We start from the raw sequence: 17745 nt of genomic DNA, 5'->3' as shown, positions 1-17745 counted from the left end.
ACTATAGCAGACAATAAGAAGTTTCAGAATACAGAGGATTCTCTACTTTTGGGGGTTTTTTTGTAGAACAAACTATGTGGACAAAGTTTTCAAACTATGCTTTTAGGTATTTTACCTGTTTTGTAACTGAAATCTGCTAATTTTAAGTTGGACGCTAAATATAATTTCAGGAATATTTTGCAAGAATGGTCTCTTTGAATGAGCTTTCCTACAGCAAGTGAGATTATATTCCTAAAAATGCCAATCCATTACTCTGTAGATTAGAACAGCAAGTGTTAGTAGCATCATCGTTGTCAAATTGGATACAACTACTGTAATAGCATGCTGTGACATTTGAAGAATGGCACAAAGTAGTTTTTCCCCTTTAAAACTTACTCAAGGCCATCGTTTTCTGAACTTGCCCAGCACTCTGTTCTAATTGCAACAGTAACCTCCACTGCAGACAAAAAAACCTGAAGGCAGAGAACATTATCAGACCACAGTGTGATTACCACACTCAAGTTTTCATGCCAGCTTCCTTGACATTAAAACTCACCACTACACCACACCAACACTCTCGGCGCTCTATGTTTTACCCTACCATAGAAACTGTTTCATCAGCTGTTCAGGCATCTGATAAATTTCGCTCAAGCAGCAAAGATTATTTCCTTGCGAACAAACCATAGAAGCTGGGAAAATTTTAAGTTGTGTTTATAAAAGTGATTACAATGTGAAGTACTGAGTTGAAATGAAGAAGTTTGTGCAACCATACTGTTGAACAACTTCATAGTCAAGGAATTCTTTCCTCTGACAGGAGTCAGCCAGACTAAGAGCACAGGAGCCACCATACTGACTCAAGCCAGAGGTCCATGCAGCCCAGCACTGCCTCCTACAACAGCAATCAATGTTATTTAAGGAGAGCACACAAGCCTGGCCACTTTTTGCAGCCTATTCCCTTTCCGCTCCCAAACCAAACCCTCCTAGTGGATTAGGTATGTTAGAGGACAAATCCCAGTCTAGTCCCTTTAGCGTTTGCTTATTGAGCTGTTGTCTGCAAGTTTGTCCATTCCCCTGCTTATTGAGCCGTTGTCTGCCAGTTTGTCCATTCCCCTCCCAAATCTACCGTTACAGCCTGCCAACACCATCTCCCACACCCACAAATTCTAGAATTTCACTACTCATTATATGCAAACTAAAAATTGCTTTTTATCTCTTTTAAATCAGTCTAATAGTACTTTATACCCCCTGCACTGCAGTTTCTGCACCGCAAATTTGCTAAATGACAGCTCAGCATGAATTTTAACCAGTGTCCTCTTGATTTTACAACCCTTGATCATATTTACCCCTTCTCCTCCTCTCTAAAGTGAGGAGACCAAGCATTGTTAATCCTCTTGTAAGGCAGCCACTCTGTTCTCAATTCTAGTTTCCTTCCTCTAAATCCATGCCACTTAAAATGCAGAAACCAGGAAAACATAGGACTCAAAATGTGGACACATCATTGTTCTATGACAGCAAAATGATGCTTTTTTCGTTCACCACTCTTCCAAGTTTGTTGGGCAGATTTGGTAACAACAAATCAAAAAGCCAAGTTTCAGTAGTTGGTTCAGAGAAAATACATATCCACTTATCCACTGATTTGAAGCTTTGTACTTTGACTGCTGTGATCTTTATGTCTCAGCAAAGACCTAGTTTAAGCCAATCCTATTTTTCTTTAATATATTGTATATGTTACATATAATATAGTACACATTAAATATGTTTCTAAATATATAATGCACTAAGTATTATATAAATCTCAAGTAAAATCAGCTTGAATTCAGACAGGTGAATTACTATGAAACTATACACAAAACTTACGAACTAAACATTTAAGTAGTATTCTTGGAATTGAAGTAGTGTCTCCCAAGTTTCTGCAGCCTGACTAGGAATTGATTTTTTTTTCCCCAGGTCAATCTTGAAAATAGAGGAAGACCACATTTGTAAAGGACAACCCAACTTTGAGTTATGAAAGCCTGTAGGTAGGCAACAACCAAATACTTCCCTCCTGGTTTTAGACCCTATCCTTCTTTAAAAAGGTTTCACTAAGGTAACAGCTAAAGTCGGTAAGTATTCTGCCCAATCCAGGGCGCACTAGACACAGATAAGTTAAGGTCACTTTTGAGCCCTTAAGGGAGAAAAGCCTGCCCATAACCTTAACAAAATAGCAAAGATCTCTACAACTTCTGTCTACTGAAACAAAATGCAGGCAGCTCCTATTTGCCAGAGGAACTGGTGACAGTGATCACCTCTAGTGCTTATTATGCCAAGGCAGATGACCTTACCCTCAGGTGCAAGAGTAATAACAGCCTCAATTTTAGCTATTTTATAATGGAGAAAACTCATCAAGACAATTTTTTAGTGACTACCATATACTCAGCTTTAAACCATACACCATCACATTTCTGGCCCCTTTGGAATTGTAATTTCTGGTACTAAAATAGACCTAGCTTTAAATAAAGTCTGCTGCAAGTACAAGTCAGTTCTGCAAAGTAGGGGACCAAACAGATACTGATCACTTAGCTCTCCAATTACAGTTATACACCAGCCATGATGTCCATGTACTTGCAGATCTGTAGAAGTTAAGTTTTTATTTCTGTAGAGCTGTATTTGCAAACTGCTGTAACAGGGGCCTTTACGGCTGTTAGCACTAATACCACACTGAATGCGTTACAGGTAACTTTCCTGCATTAAAAAGAGATGCATTTACCAAGTTTCAGTCAGTTTATCCATAGAAAACTACAGGAGGTAAAAGAGGCTGCACAAATGTCATCAAAAAACTTGGTCTGGAATTGACAGAATGCACTGTTAGTTATGCACAAGACTATCACAAAGTATTGGAACTCCTTCTGGCTATGACATGCTAAAACGCAAAACTGCAGTTCCTATTTTGTAACCAAACTTCACTGTTAGCACCTGCTGATGTGCTGCTTCTCCCACTAGGAATTGCCAGCAGAAAAGAACAGATCATCAAAAGTCAGTAAAGTTTGCTCAGGAAATGCCACCTCCTCCCCATGTTTTTTTTTTTTTTTGTTTTATTTTTTTTTTTCCTTTTTACCCAGAACAGCATTTATTTGATCTGGAAATTATTGGCAGAGTCTTCATATGGAAAACAAAAAAACCAAAACCCAACAAACCCACAGTTCTTTTCAACTGCCATAGTTCAAAAGTTCAGTAGTTCTTGTCCTTTGCTACTCAAGTAAGAAAAGAAATAATATTATAAAAGTTAACTCCTGCTGCCTCTTCCTCACAGCATCCTCTAAAGCATGTATAAATCCCATTCTATTTTACTTTTTTTTTTTACTACCCCTTTGACTATTAACATAATTGAGACTATATTCACAGTACTTCCATGGGCAATGTCTGAAAGAACAAGTACAACAGTCAAGTCCTAGGCAGCCACATATACTGTGGGTAACTGAAAAAAGTTTTTGGACCTATGTTTTTGTTTAGGTTTTTTTGACTGAAAGATAGAGAAGTAAGTACAAAAAAAAAGTTAAAGGACATGGTAGTATTCTTTGTGAGTGGCTGCTATTTGAATACTATTTCCTTTGGCCAGCAGCCCTTATGAAAACATGGGAACATTACTAATAAGACTGTGTATTTTAAAGAGGTAGGCTACCTGATCTCTTTTTTTCCAGGTTAGTAACTCACCAGGATTTCTTTCCACAGTGTTATGTTTCCCACCTAACTATTTTAAAGAATGAGTGGATATTCACCATGCCAGCAAGAAATCTCATTATATTTAGTCACTTAAATGGAAGTTTATTGGGGGCTTTTTCTGGTGACTTTCCTTTTTATCTGACATTTAAGGGCAGCTGTGAAACTAATCTCACTGCACCAGTTTGCTGCACAAGTTTGGAACACGTATAAAAGGGAATGCCAGGCCAGTTATTGCTCTGCAGCCCATTCTGCATATTAATAAGCATCACTAAAGCTTAGTAACTGTACTTCTAATATCAACACTACAAAGTTCAGTCAAGAATGTTTTTCAACTGTGAAGATGAACATCTGCTCTGTTTAACAAGGTAGTAAGACTGGATAGAGCATAAGCTAAAAAAAAATACAGGCATGCTAATCCTATCAATTTAACATTAAGTGATTACAAAAAAATTAGCATTCTATTCTTTTTCCCTCATGAGCAAGTAGAAAAATGCAAATTGTTTTGTCCATCTGCTGCTGCTGACTGAGTTGGTGTTACTAGGTGGGAAAGAGGCAGGACCTTTAGTAGAAAAAGTTATCAAAAACATTGGATACCAGCTGGATTACCTCTTTAGTTGGCTACTCTTGAAGATCTAATAATGTTAATCAAACACATACAGAGTACAAGCCTGGCAGCAGCTTCAAGAGGCTACACAATGCAATCCCCTGCTTGAAATGGCATGCATCACACAAAATAAAATAGTGGCTTGCTAAGCAGAAATACAAAGGCCTTGCTTCCTTTGGATCTGCATCCTTTCTTTAGTTCCCCGGTTTCCAAAGTTAAAACAGCTCCTGTGAAGACTTTTCACAGGAATATAGGAGCATGAGGAGATAATTAGTTCTTGGAGAATCCATGGGAGATACCTCATAAAAGGGTGAGTTTGGTCTACAGCCTTCTTGGTGGAGAACCTAACCTCCTCTCCCCACCAGTATTGCTCTTTTGAACACTGTCTGGTTTGAACGGGACAGGCTAAGACTTATTCTGGACATGGAAGCAATGGCCACTGCAATTATATTATCACAATTTTAGAAGGAAATTAAGCTTCAAGTTGCCCAAACAGAAACCAGGTTTTGTTACTACCTTTAAGGCACTTGCACTTACGAAATAAAATCCCATGACATTCAGTAAAATGAACAAAGTAGCCTTTAGTTATTTGTATCAAGCTATAAACTTCTCTAGAACAGTGATCAGGTAGTTGATTTTGCAAACTGCAATGCTTCAGACTGCGCTTTTTCAATTACTACAAGATCAGCATCACTGTTTTTACAAAAAATTTGCTTCACATGTTTTAATTAGCTCAATCAGCATAACCTAGCATTCCTCAAAGCATTTTGCACTTTGTTTTCTATACTAGCAGACACACATTTCAAGTTTCACCTACTTTCACTATTCTTGACACTTAAGATAAAATTCAAAGCAAATGAAAAATCCGTAAGTACAGAACCACTGATGCAGAGTAGAACTACTGTGGACAAATGACTAGGGAAGATCTATTCCTGAACTTCAGTGAAAAATTTTTACTAATACAATATTAAAATCAATCTTAATTCAGCAATTGATATAGTTGCGTCAATACAAGCACTATCAAAAAAAAAATTCTAGTTATTAAGAGAAGCTTAGAGATTCAAAATAGACTAAGTCTTTATAGGAAGTGATTAAGTTAGAACAACTAGTACACAGACCAAGGCTGTCATCAAGTCGTACAGATCTCAGACATAAAAGCAGTTTTGGAATCTCTTACCGAGGAGAGATTTTCACTGTAAGACAAAACGGTTCTCATTTGTGGCAGAGAGTCTTAAACTGAACATCAACATGTCAGATCAGGCTAAATGATAGCCACAGAAAAAGTAATTTCATGAAAGCATTGTAAAAATCAAGATGAATCAGGATTCAGTATGAGCCTCCAGAGGCTCACAGAACTGCAACTTATTTTAGAAATCTACTAAATAAGGAATTATACCACTCTACCACAGTTCTGACTAGTGAAATACTTCAGTTTTAGCTATTTCCAAGACCTTCATAATTTTAAACTGTGCCTAAATTCAGTGATAGAAATATCACTGCCAGAGATTTAAATTATGTCATTAGACCTTCACCTGTGTTTGTGCTGGAAGTCAACAGAAGTAATAACTTAGTGCTCCCTTTGATAAACATGTAAGTTGTATTATTATCAAGTGCCTATGATAGAAGTGTTGACATGAAAAAGGTCACCCAAGTTACCACCAGTTGAATACCAAGAGGCTACGCTTGATCAGCATTCAAGTACCAATTACGATACCACGATTCAAACTTATGGTTCAGCAAAATAAGGTAACTTCAAAAGTCGCTGAAAGACAGCACACTGACAGTGGGTAAGCAATGCGCTCTCATAGGCAGTTTTGGTTCACAAGAAGCACAAACTTCTTCCTCAGGCCGGCAAACAAATAAACACACTTCACATCAAAGAATTAGATCTCTGGAAAAGTAGAGTCTTGTCTACTTAACCAGATGTACTTTGCAGGATTAAGAACCTGCATTTTTCAAAAAAATTATAATGATCCATTTGATGGTACACTCCAGGACAGGCCACATCAAGAGTAGCAAGAGGAAAAGAGAAGACCCAAGAGATTAAAGACCTACCGCAGTATTAACTCTCAAAACTGCTAAGGACTCTATTTTTTCAAAATGTGAAACTATTACCGGTTAGCTAAGATTAAGGACAAAGTGAACTGTTCCCAAAATCAACATCCTCCAGTTTTGTTTAACTTCATACAGAACGTAATAATTTACAAGTTTTATTCTGTTCTTCACTGAGCTTCTACATAGATAACCCTACAAAAACAGATGTGCTATGGGAATCCTGATAAATAAACGCAGGTTTTTACTGTTCTATTAAACTGAGAAACAAAAAACAGTGCTAGAAGAGCAACAGAAAACATATAAAAATAATAACTGAGGGCACTTCTGGTGACCTTAAAGGTAATGTGTAAGAACGCTCAACTTTGCCTTGTGAAACCTTTGTAAAAATAGAAACCTGGACACTTAGAAGTCTAATGCAGTTAGAAACTTTCTGCCAAACAGGAAGTTTTGTTAGGGAGGGCTTGCAATCTTGATTTGTGTTTTCAAGCCTTCTTTATCACATCTCAAATCATGAGCTGCTTCTACTTTTCCAGACATGACTTTACTGAAACTGCTTATTTCTTCTCCTGCAGCAATAACGTTACTTCAGTTCTAAAAGCCCTTCCACAGTGACTGAGGAAGAACAAATCTAGTAAAATGTCAAACTAAGAGCCTAGTGAATTAGGCTTTCAGACTTCTGCTACAGTGCTCAAGCTGGGTCCCAGCTGTCTAATTCCCCGTTACATTTTACCCTAACATCATCAGATGACACAATCCATACCACCTCAGTGTTTCACAAATGGCTAGGAGGTACAAGGAAACAGGCTATGCTAGTGCTATGGTAACACCTGCAGCCTTGCAAACTTTGCATGCTTTCCGAAGATGTTTCCTTCCCCAAGCTCACTATGACCCAGCAAGTTTGAAGCTGCAAGGCTATATCCATTAGGCTTCTACTCTGTCAGTAAAATACCTACAGGGAAGAAAAGTTTTCATTCTAAAGTTCATTTTTCTAAATTACAGTATGAGATTTAATACAGTTATACTTCAGGTATTTTTGAACAAAAACAATTACTACTAAAAGCTGTTTAGTAGAATTACAGTATATGCAATAACACTTCAAATCAAAGACCTGCTGCGGCATAGACTTATCCACAGCTACAGCTGCTTTGAGGTACATCTGTTCCAGTGTGGCCTTATCCTTGGGCCACAATGCCTTCAGAGATATACCTCCTCTAATGCGGCCTTACCCACAGCCACAGTCCCTTCAGAAGTAAACCTGCTCCAACGTGGCCTTACTCATGGCTGCAGTCCCTCCACGGGTATACCTGCTCTGTCATGGGCTTATCCATGGCCACATGCTTTGAGGTACTCCAGCATGACCTCATGCACAGCCACTGATGCTTCAAGGTGTACCTGCTACAGCATGGACTTATCCTCAGGCCACAATCCTTCAGAGGTATACCTGCTGCAGCACAGACATAACCACAGCCACAGACACTTCGAGATGTACCTCCTCTGGTGCGGGCTTATCCATGGCCACAGATGCTTCAGGGTGTCCTGCTCCCCACGTGGATGCATCCACAGGTCACAGTCCCTTTGACTCGAGTTCACACTGGAGTTCCAGCCTGTCCAGTACAGCAGCACGGAAACAGCAGCGATGCCCTGGCCATCTGCCAGCCCAGGCGCATGGCCATTGCTGTTATCAAAATGTTCCCAGGCACAGCAGAGTAAGATGATAACCAGTACAGCAAGCAGCAAAAGCAAAAAGCAGCCACTAATGAGCACTAGACTCTAATATACAGTAAGGCAAGCAAGCCCCATGGCAAGCACAGGAGCCTGCCAATTAATAGATAAACAGCAATAACAGCTATAAATTCGATCTAGCACATTCCAATCAAATCTGTTGTTATCTCAAACCCTTCGAGCCCCACGTTGGGCACCAAAAAGGACTGTCATGGTTTAACCCCAGCCAGCAACTACACACCACACAGCTGCTTGCTCACTCCCCCCCGGTGGAATGGGGGAGAGAATCAGAAGGGTAAAAGTGAGAAAACTCGTGGGTTGAGATAAAGACAGTTTAATAGGTAAAGCAAAAGCTGCGCGCACAAGCAAAGCAAAACAAGGAATTCATTCACCACTCCCCATGGGCAGGCAGGTGTTCAGCCATCTCCAGGAAAGCAGGGCTCCATCACGCATAACGGTTACTTGGGAAGACAAAGGCCATCACTCCAAACGTGTCCCCCCCTTCCTCCTTCTTCCCCCAGTTTTTAATTGCTGAGCATGACGTCATATGGTATGGAATATCCCTTTGGTCAGCTGGGGTCAGCTGTCCCGGCTGTGTCCCCTCCCAACTTCTTGTGCACCCCCAGCCTCCTCGATGGTGGGGTGGTGAGAAAAGCAGAAAAGGCCTTGACTGTGTGAGCACTGCTCAGCAATAATTAGAACACCCCTGTGTTATCTACACTGTTTTCAGCACAAATCCAAAACATAGCCCCATATTAGCTACTATGAAGAAAATTAACTCTATCCCAGCCAAAACCAGCACACCAAGTCTCCCAACAAGTGTAACCATGGATTTAAAAAGTACACCATCCTATTTATTGTGAAGAATTCAGTCATAGCTTTCTCTATATAGGACTAACTTGCTATAATTCCATACATTTAAGAGTTACATGTTTCATCATGGCATTTTGGCCTTATTTGATTTCAGAATATCCAAAGGTAGTTGATTTTCTTCATTTAGGGGATGAGGATTTTTCATTGAAAGAAAGATATGAGCACGCTAATGATACCCACGTGAAACAAGTGCTGGAAGATATGACAAGAAATGTGGTAGTGTTAAAAGAAACGGAAATGTGATAAGATTAATGTATGTTTTAATCAAAGTAGTTTTCTTGTTTAAACTACTCTGTGAATTGGGTGGCAAGGTAGCCAACAAATATTTTCTTATTAACAGATAATCAGAGTCTCTCTGGCATGACACTATTGCAATATATTTAGTAGCTTTACCGATGTACTCTTCCCAAAACAGGAAGATTTGTTCGAAGTCCAGAAGAACGCTGGCAAAGGTTGAGACTGTTCTCTTCAGTGTACAAATGCCAAAAAACCCTGACAATCCACGAAACAGTAGTTTAGTTCAACTTTGGTATATTCACAGAATAGACAGAATCACAGAATAATTTAGGTTGGAAAGGACCTCCCAAGCTCATCTGGCCCAGTCTCCCACTTGAAGCTGCGCCAACTTCACAGTTAGATGCTTGGTTTTAAAAATTGAAATCTTTGCTCTGCATACACAACTCCAGCCATTGCCCTACTGCCCTTTCTCCAGAAGGGAGAAAGAGCAGGTGTAGAGCTACTTCAAAAAAAAAAAAAAAAAAAAAAAAAAAAACCCAAAACCACCAAAAAAACACACACAACATCTCAAGTTGATGTTTCTGTGAGAGGGAAAAAACCCAAACAGTCAGACTGCCTTGCATAGTCTGATCCAAAGGAAAAGTATTTTTAATTGATATAATCACATCACAAGTTTGAAATGGAATATTATTAGAGCTTCAGAGAATTCACTAAACTGCTTGAATTTTTTGGTATACATCTACAGCAAAACTATCCAGATGCTGCAACAAACATTTCATCAGAAACTGACTGCATGGAACCACACATCCAGGCTTTGAGCTATTTTGACCAAAGAATAACAGTTTTGAGTTCTTCTCAAAGGCCAGAGAATGGAAGTCACAGAAAGCAAGTTTTATACACCACAAATACATTAAAACTTCAGCCATTTGCTTACCTAAAAGTCATCTTTTACTGCTGAAATGAATAGATGCTGACATTCAGAACGATTGGGATCTTCAGATATTTAATGACAGAATGACAAACAATCTAATTTTTCTCCTTCCTGTGAACTAGGTTTGCAACAGAAAAAAACCCAAACTTTAAAGAACCTATTCTGCTTGGGAATAGAGTCCTAGGCATTTATTCTACAGGTAAGCCCTTTACTCTCAAGAATTTCCAGTGGAAATAGTCTTCCCTTTTAGAATTCACTCTATCAAGAGAAAGACTGAGCTTCAAGCTGCAAATGAGTATTTAAGGCATGAAGCACCAATAAAGATATTGCATTCATGTTGGCAGACAATCAAAATACATCTCATTTGATATACTGTCCTAGTTTTGCTACTGAGAAATTAAAGCACAGAAAACTGAAGAAACTTGTTTAAGATGGAGCAGTTAAACAGCAGGGAGCAGGAGAATTCCTTCAATTTTTCTGCTTTAGCTTCAAAGCTTATTCTACACAACAAAGCTCAGCCGACTAATAAGTCCAGAGCCCTGTACAATTAGTAATTTAAAGTTCTGAGGAAACAACATCCTAAAGACAGACAAATCCTGAAAAAGTCCATTTCACCTTTCTCAAACCTCTTTACAGTTAAAATGCTACCCTGTTCAGATCACATTCGACTTCTAGAGGGACTTTTAAGCAGAAGAGTGAAAACAGCACGGAAGCAGGGCTATTACGTATGTCACTGAATGCTGTCAGGATGTCACAGGGTGAAGTCTACCCAATTCAGGTAAATTAAACCTTGAGTACATATACTTAACTCTAACTCATTAGAAAGTTTTGATATCTGCTGGGAAAACAAAGAACAGTCAATTATGCACAAAACTTCCTAAACACTATGGACTACGTGTCCTGTGTAATGGTTCGGGCATGCACAGGAAAGCAATAAAACATAGATGAACTTTTAACTACTTGATATCTAAGACATTTGGGACAGGAAGTCAAAAGGTGAAAGCCACCCTGGTGACTACAGCTAAATCCCTTTAAGTATGGAGAAAGTCAAAGATATCGCCTGCAGTGACAAACGAGGCCACCAGCAGTTTACACTGACCATTGCAGCTTGAAATCAACAGCAAGCACAATTGCTCCTTGTGGGGAACACACCCACAAGCATCCAGCACTGTGCAGAAGGGTGAGCCTGAGGCGGAATTGCCACACATAAGAGCCAGGCCGCCAGCCAAGACTCAAACACCTCAAGTAGCTGGAATGAGTGTCCTCTGATCCACACCACGAACTCAGAGGAACAACTGGATCAGCATGAACAGATGAGTGTGGGTGCATGCGAGAAGTTTAAGATTTTATGTCACTCAGCGCTGTGCTTCTGCTCTTGTGCCTACCTCATCACTCAATTTCCCCTGCAATACAGAAAACAGAATCAAATGACTTAACTATTTTCAACAGATCCTAATGTCAGGGAGAGGCTCACATCAGCTGGCTGTTCTATTGTCAAGAGTAGCGGGTCCAGCATCTGACCTCTCTCCAAGGTTCGTATTCTACTAAGCTATACACTTTGTAACTTTCCCTCATACACAGTAAAGGAACCAAGTTGTTGTTCATAGCTGAAAACAGAACAGAGCCTTTGTTATTAATTGCTCAAAACATTCCTTTCTATAGAGGGCACAAAATACTTCTTTAATTAAGGATAATACCTGAGCAATATCAGCCTGCCTCAGAAACACCTGCTTTTAAGTATCCTAGCTAAATCAGAGTTAGAAATATTTCTAAGTAACTCTGGAAACAGAATCAAGTTTGGTTTTGTTTTTTTTTTTTTTTTTAAAAGGAATACATGGGATACACTGCTGAAGTTAAACTAGTGAATAATCCCAAACTGTAACTTTTGTGACTCATAAGGTTTAAGTTTTACACTAAAACCAGTCTCCTCCTAATATTTTTATGGACTTCTCTCCCTCTTAAAACTGCAAGATCTAGAACCAACTGCTGCTTATGGGCATAGAATGGCAAAGTCCTGCCTCTGGCACACTAAGTCACCAACTCCACAATGCTCTCCTCCGATTTTAACCCATCAAGCCTAGGACTGAGGACAAAGAATATTAACAGAGTAGTAATTCTACTTCTAATCCAATTAGTGAAACATGCCACCTATAGTTTAGGTATTTCCATTTTCACAACTACTTTGTGGATTCAGAGAATGCAATACAGTGTTGATGTTATTTTGTCTTTATTTATCTCTAATTGATAAATATACTGAGTCAGTGAACTCCCAGTATACTTGTATCCACAGATTTTGGTTCTTTAGAAAAAACTTTAGTTCTATTTTTACATGTCACTATATCAATACTAGAGACAATATTTAGTACTGTGTATTAGAATTCTCTCTGTTCCTCCACTAGTGGTTACAGAGTCCTCGTAAAGAAGAATGAGATAGGAGTGTGGTTAAGAAAATTCCTGCTCACTTTAATCTGTTCTGATCAGTACTGGTTTTGAAGGTAAAATACCCAAATTGCAGACTGCTCAAATACAGAGAACATGTTCTGTAAAGGGGTTAGCTGATAAATGGCCCAAAGTCAAACAGGACTGTAACAATAATTTCTTCACATAATAATGAAATCTAAACCAGGTTAGCTCATTCCTTGATTTAAGAATATTTTATCTTTAATACCCTTTCTAAAAAAAACTTGCTTCACAATTCCTCAAATCACTTACTTGCAATAGGAAGGAAGTGAAAGCTTGACAAGATGCACCTATACTTGAAGACACAAGGAAAACACTAATACCCAGCTCCCATCTGCTGGTAGGCAATGATAGAAGCATTATCATTCTTTTACTTCTAGACTCTCGCAACATGAACGCAGAAGAAAATGAGGATTTACTTTTCTCCCACTTTTAGGATTTCCTTCTCAATGAATACCTCTTTACTGACTCTCAGTCTTTCTACTCCACACCTCGTTTCAATTAAAAACAGTTTTGCAGCTCTAAAGAGTAAGCGGCTCCCACTTTAATGAAGCCTTGCACATAATTTATCATTTGTAAAAACCTTAGCATGTAAAGTGTCCTGTAGATCAACAAGCACTTTGGTTGTGTTATCTTTGAGCAACAGAATGAAATAAGCACTTCTTGCAAGTTTCACTCCTTCCCGAAGAGTGCTTTTCAAACTAGTTTCACTAGGCAGAAAGCAAGTGGCTGGTTTTACATTGGGAATGTGTCTGAGTCTATCCCTTCCGCCTGCACTCCTCCATCCCAAAGAGCAAGTAATCATAGAAGATGCAACTTCTGCAGTGTTGCTGGGTTACAGGGCTAACCTATCAGCTGAGGTTGAGGGCTTTTAACCAGTTCTTCCAAGAATGAAGATCTGTATCAAGGTACAGAGAGGCATATTCATCTTCATCAAGTTAGGGGAACACCAATGTTTCAGCCTCTGCATGAAACTTCTTCCCTTAGGAAATACATTTTCTGTTAATGTTACTGCTTCCTCTCACAGTAACTGTTTCTTCCCTCACAATCTTGCAATACTTATCCCGATTATTTAGAAAGCAATTCACACTTGGAGAATTCACAGGTGTAGTCAGGGATGAGTGCCAGTAAACAGGTTTTATCAAGTCATCATTACCCAAACTGCAACATCATGCTGCCCAAAATTACAGGTGAGTAAGCTCTAAACAGGTGTATTTTAATGTCTCCTTTTCCTCCAACCCAAATCCTTACTTTTAGGTCTCTCTTTGTTTTCTCATCTATTCTACCAATATGAAAGTAATTAACAGCACCACACACCCACACTTCACTCTTCATTCAAGCCAACTTTATCACCTTTTTAAAACCAAAATTTATGGAGTTAAGGGTAGTTTGAAGTATGGCATTAAGAGCATCACATGGTCATTACTGTTACTCATACTTTGAATTAAGCTATCTTGGGAGTTCATAATAGATATCATTATAGATACCATACAAGCTACTTCACTTCAGCCTCTTCTTAAAGCCTCAGATTTGATACTGAAGTTCTAATTTTTCAACTTGTAAAAGACAACCCTCTTAAGGCAATTAACCTTACAGATAGAGTAGTGATGTTACAGAAGGAAACAAAAAAAGGTCTACTTGCAGACTAACATAAGCAGCAAAGGAAAAGATGAGATTTACCTACAGTTTAAAGAATACTAAGTCAATTTTTCTAGCAAGATGGCCTAAGCCTTCCCCCAAAAGGTCAGAATTCAGTCAATTTCAGGACAGCAGAAAATTCAATTCATTCTCTTCTGCTGAAAAGTAAGGTTTGGGCAATGGCAATGTGGATTAAAGAATCTATAGGGCATCTTCTTTTAAAAATAAAAGTTTAAACACATATGTTACATGGTTTGGATAGTACCATATGGCTATGGTAGCATATGGCTATGAACATATGGGTAGTTCACTTTTTAGTGAACAAAAAGAAGCAGGGTTACTGGTGCTTTATGCCACAAATTCATTCTGCTCATCTCAGTCACTTGGAAATTATTAGTGAGATACAATTCCTGTACCCTTTAGCATCCCCACTTGAAACCATCTTTTGGCAACACAGAAGCAGTAGCAGGTAACTACAGTATTACAAAAAAAAACCCCAAACCCCCCAAAACCCATCAAGCAGCAAGGATTTTTTCAATCCCAGAGGATACAGCAGAACAATGAAACAGAGCTCAGCCGAGGTCTCTCTCTAGATTTGCAGTCAGCTGCTATAAACTGTCAGCACACTAGTAACCCTCTACAAAACATATATATTAACTTGAGATAATGGGGACCGAGCAGCCATACTTCACATCATTAACACAACCTGAACTGACACAGAGAACAACCAGAACAGCCAAGCCACCCACCAACAGAAAACAGAGCTTTTTTTCTCCCCTCCTGCATACTTGGTTCCCACCAGACTTCTGAATGGTTCCAGCAGCTGAATCAAAACGTCACTTGCGTGAGGTGCACTAAATCTGCTTCAGAATACAAAAGGATACAGCCTTAGCGCTCCACTCTGAGTCCCGATGGCCAGTATTTTCTGAACAGGATCAAATGCCAAAGCTGAAGGTTGATAGGGGAAACCATGGCGTACAGTCTAATAAGTCAGAGCATCGCAGTAATGATGGGTCAAGCAGCAGACCAAAAATAAACAGAATCAATATCATACGTTAGGGAACAGGATTCATTGTTAATCACAATTAAGAAAGGAACTACAAAGCATTTTAACAGCAGACTGAGAAAATCAGCTGTCTTACATGAACCAATTACAAAAGATTTTTTTAGTCGTAATTACTCATTCATTCTTGATCAAGTGACAGTCATACTTACCGAAACTTAATTTGAATCTTACATTTCTTCTGTACAAAGACTGTATCAACTCAGCATTTTATTTTCTCATCTATCTCATTCTCTGAAAAATCTTATTTTCAGCTCTAACGAAGGCACTAAACTATTAAAATCTGAGATGTTCCTAGGAAGTTTGGCAACAAAGTCAGACTTATCATTAGAACTATTACAAATTACTAGACCTGCTTTTCTGAGAACCACTTCAATTTCAATCCAACAGGCCCCACATGACAGTGCAACCTCTCTCAGCATGTTAAGAAAAAAAACAATCCAAGCTCCACAGAACCAATCTCTCGCCCTCTGCTTCCCCCAAAGAGAAAAAACAGCCCCCAAAATAGACAAAACCAAAAAACATCCCACCAAACCAAGCAAAAAACCCTCAATCACAGGATTCTTTCTTAATATGAAGCTATTGGCACATTTAGCTTTTTGGTTAGCCAAGACTAATTCGGCAGTTGACCAAGCAATAACTCCATTACATTTCTCAGGCTGCAATTAATCAGAATCAAGAACATCATAAAAGTATCACCTACTCTTATTTCCGTTATAAACATACACAACGTAAGCCACACAAATGCTAGCTTTTTCGTTTCAAAACCTTTAGTTTAAAGCAGAGTTATTTTAGGACTTCATAAACACATAGAAAACTTCTGATATACTCCTTTTACTTCACTGAAGTTGCAGGCATACCCCGCAACTCTCAGTATTTCACAGTGAATAAAATCTAACTGGTAACAGCTCTGCTCTTTTCCATATCGTTCGTGAACAACTTGCAAAAGTGGCAGAAACGCCTGCAATACTAGATAAAACAAGGAGGAGAATCCACAAACAAGCTCATCCCTATCAAGCTAGGCCATGGGTGCATTGTAAAGATAAAAATGGGTATTGATATTCAAATCAGTTTTTATTCCTCTTGGTACAGCTGGTGGATTAATTCGCTGCATCATTTTCTGAAGTGTGCAGACATGAACTGCAGTTACTGTATCATGCACAAGCAAATAAAAAACCAGGAACTTTTCCTCTGTCTCTGGAGAAGATTTGCAATAGCAGCATCGGCAACTTGGCAACACACTGCAGTGAAACCACCACAAACATCTACAGCCTTTTTCAGGCGCAAAGGAACAGGAGAAATGCATTTCCAAATAATGCAGAGCGACAGATCCCCCGTCCTTCGGGCCCATTAGCAGAGGCTTCTACTCAAATGCCGCGATAATCAGATCTGCACTACAGCTAGGTATCACTCCTTCCCCTATCCATCCCGCTCTTTCTACGAAGCCTTCATGACCACGGTCAATATTACACGCATGAAAGAGCCTAGAAGACGACAAACCCCGAAACTCTCCAGGAAAGATGACTACAGAAATCCAACAAGACCCGTACAGCTACACCCATCGCTTCCTTCCCTTCTCCCCCCCCCCCCCCCCCCCCGAATAATAAATCCAAACAAGTAAACAGGAGCGGCGGGCAGGCTCGGCGAGGTCGGTACCGAGAAGCAAAGCCCGCAGAGCCCACCGCGGCGGTGCGCCCCCTTCCCCGGCCGCCAGCCGGCTCGGGGCTGCAGCATTCGTTCACCTTGCAGAGCTGGAAGTGCTCGGACTGGAGCGTCTCCTGGATTTCGGTCTCACGGTTCCCCGCCTGCTGCTGCTGCGCGGCGGACGACGCCGAGGCGGCGGAGGAGACCGCCGTCAGGCCATCCAGCACCTTCCTGATGTTAAATTTCCTCATGGTCTTCGGCGGCGGCGCTCCCCGCTCCCCCGGCCTCGCCGCCGCGCCGCGCCGCCCGCCCCGCAGGCGGCAGACGAGCCCCCACCGGGGAGGGCGGTGCAGGGGCGGCCCGCGATCAGGGGCGCCGCACTCTCCGCCGCGGGGCAGCGCTCCTCCTCGTCCGCGGGGAGGGCGGCGAGGCGTCAGTCCGGCAGCGCAGGGGCGCTCCTCATCGGGGCCCGCGGGCTCGGAGATGGAGACTGGAGCCAAGCAAACAGGAGCCGGTCAGCCCACCAGCGCCGCCACCGCCGGTCCCAGACTCGCCGCCCGCGGCCGCTCCGCGCCCCGCGCCCTGCCCGCCGGGGCGCACGGCTCGCCCCGGGCCCGGCCGGCCCCGCCCCGGCCCGGCCGCCCTCCCGCCGCCGGGGCTGTGCGGGCTGCGCCTCCTCTCCTCTCCGCGGAGCCTCCGCGTCCCCCCGCGCAGCCCGCCTCACATCGTGGCAGCCGCGGCCGCCGCTGTCATCCGTCTCTGCGTGCGTGTGTCTGTGTGTGCGTGCGTGTGCCGGTCCCCTCCCGCCGCCGCAGTCTCTTCCCCCTTCGCAGGCGCCCG

General features: G+C 41.0%; 1 protein-coding gene across 5 annotated transcripts in view; it reads right to left on the bottom strand.

Moving 5' to 3' along the window:
* STXBP5 (syntaxin binding protein 5) overlaps positions 1–17388 on the bottom strand; it is a 116978-nt gene extending 99590 nt beyond the window's left edge. For 4 of the 5 annotated variants that reach the window (XM_050893445.1, XM_050893446.1, XM_050893447.1 and 1 more), the window contains exons 1-2: positions 17004–17253; positions 15083–15180 (exon numbers count right to left, since the gene is read on the bottom strand). In XM_050893445.1, coding sequence (XP_050749402.1) covers positions 15083–15180; positions 17004–17156 — 251 coding nt within the window. In that variant the 5' untranslated portion in view covers positions 17157–17253. Of the gene's footprint in view, positions 1–15082; positions 15181–17003 lie in introns of all 5 variants that reach the window. The other variant, XM_050893450.1, reaches the window with a different exon arrangement.
* Between the last annotated feature and the right edge of the window lie 357 nt (positions 17389–17745).

This window comes from Gymnogyps californianus, chromosome 3 (assembly GCF_018139145.2).
Source record: "Gymnogyps californianus isolate 813 chromosome 3, ASM1813914v2, whole genome shotgun sequence".
In the NCBI taxonomy this organism is placed as follows: domain Eukaryota; kingdom Metazoa; phylum Chordata; class Aves; order Accipitriformes; family Cathartidae; genus Gymnogyps; species Gymnogyps californianus.
The sequence above is the reverse complement of the archived record's forward strand: the minus strand, read 5'-3'. Positions and strand labels throughout refer to the sequence as shown.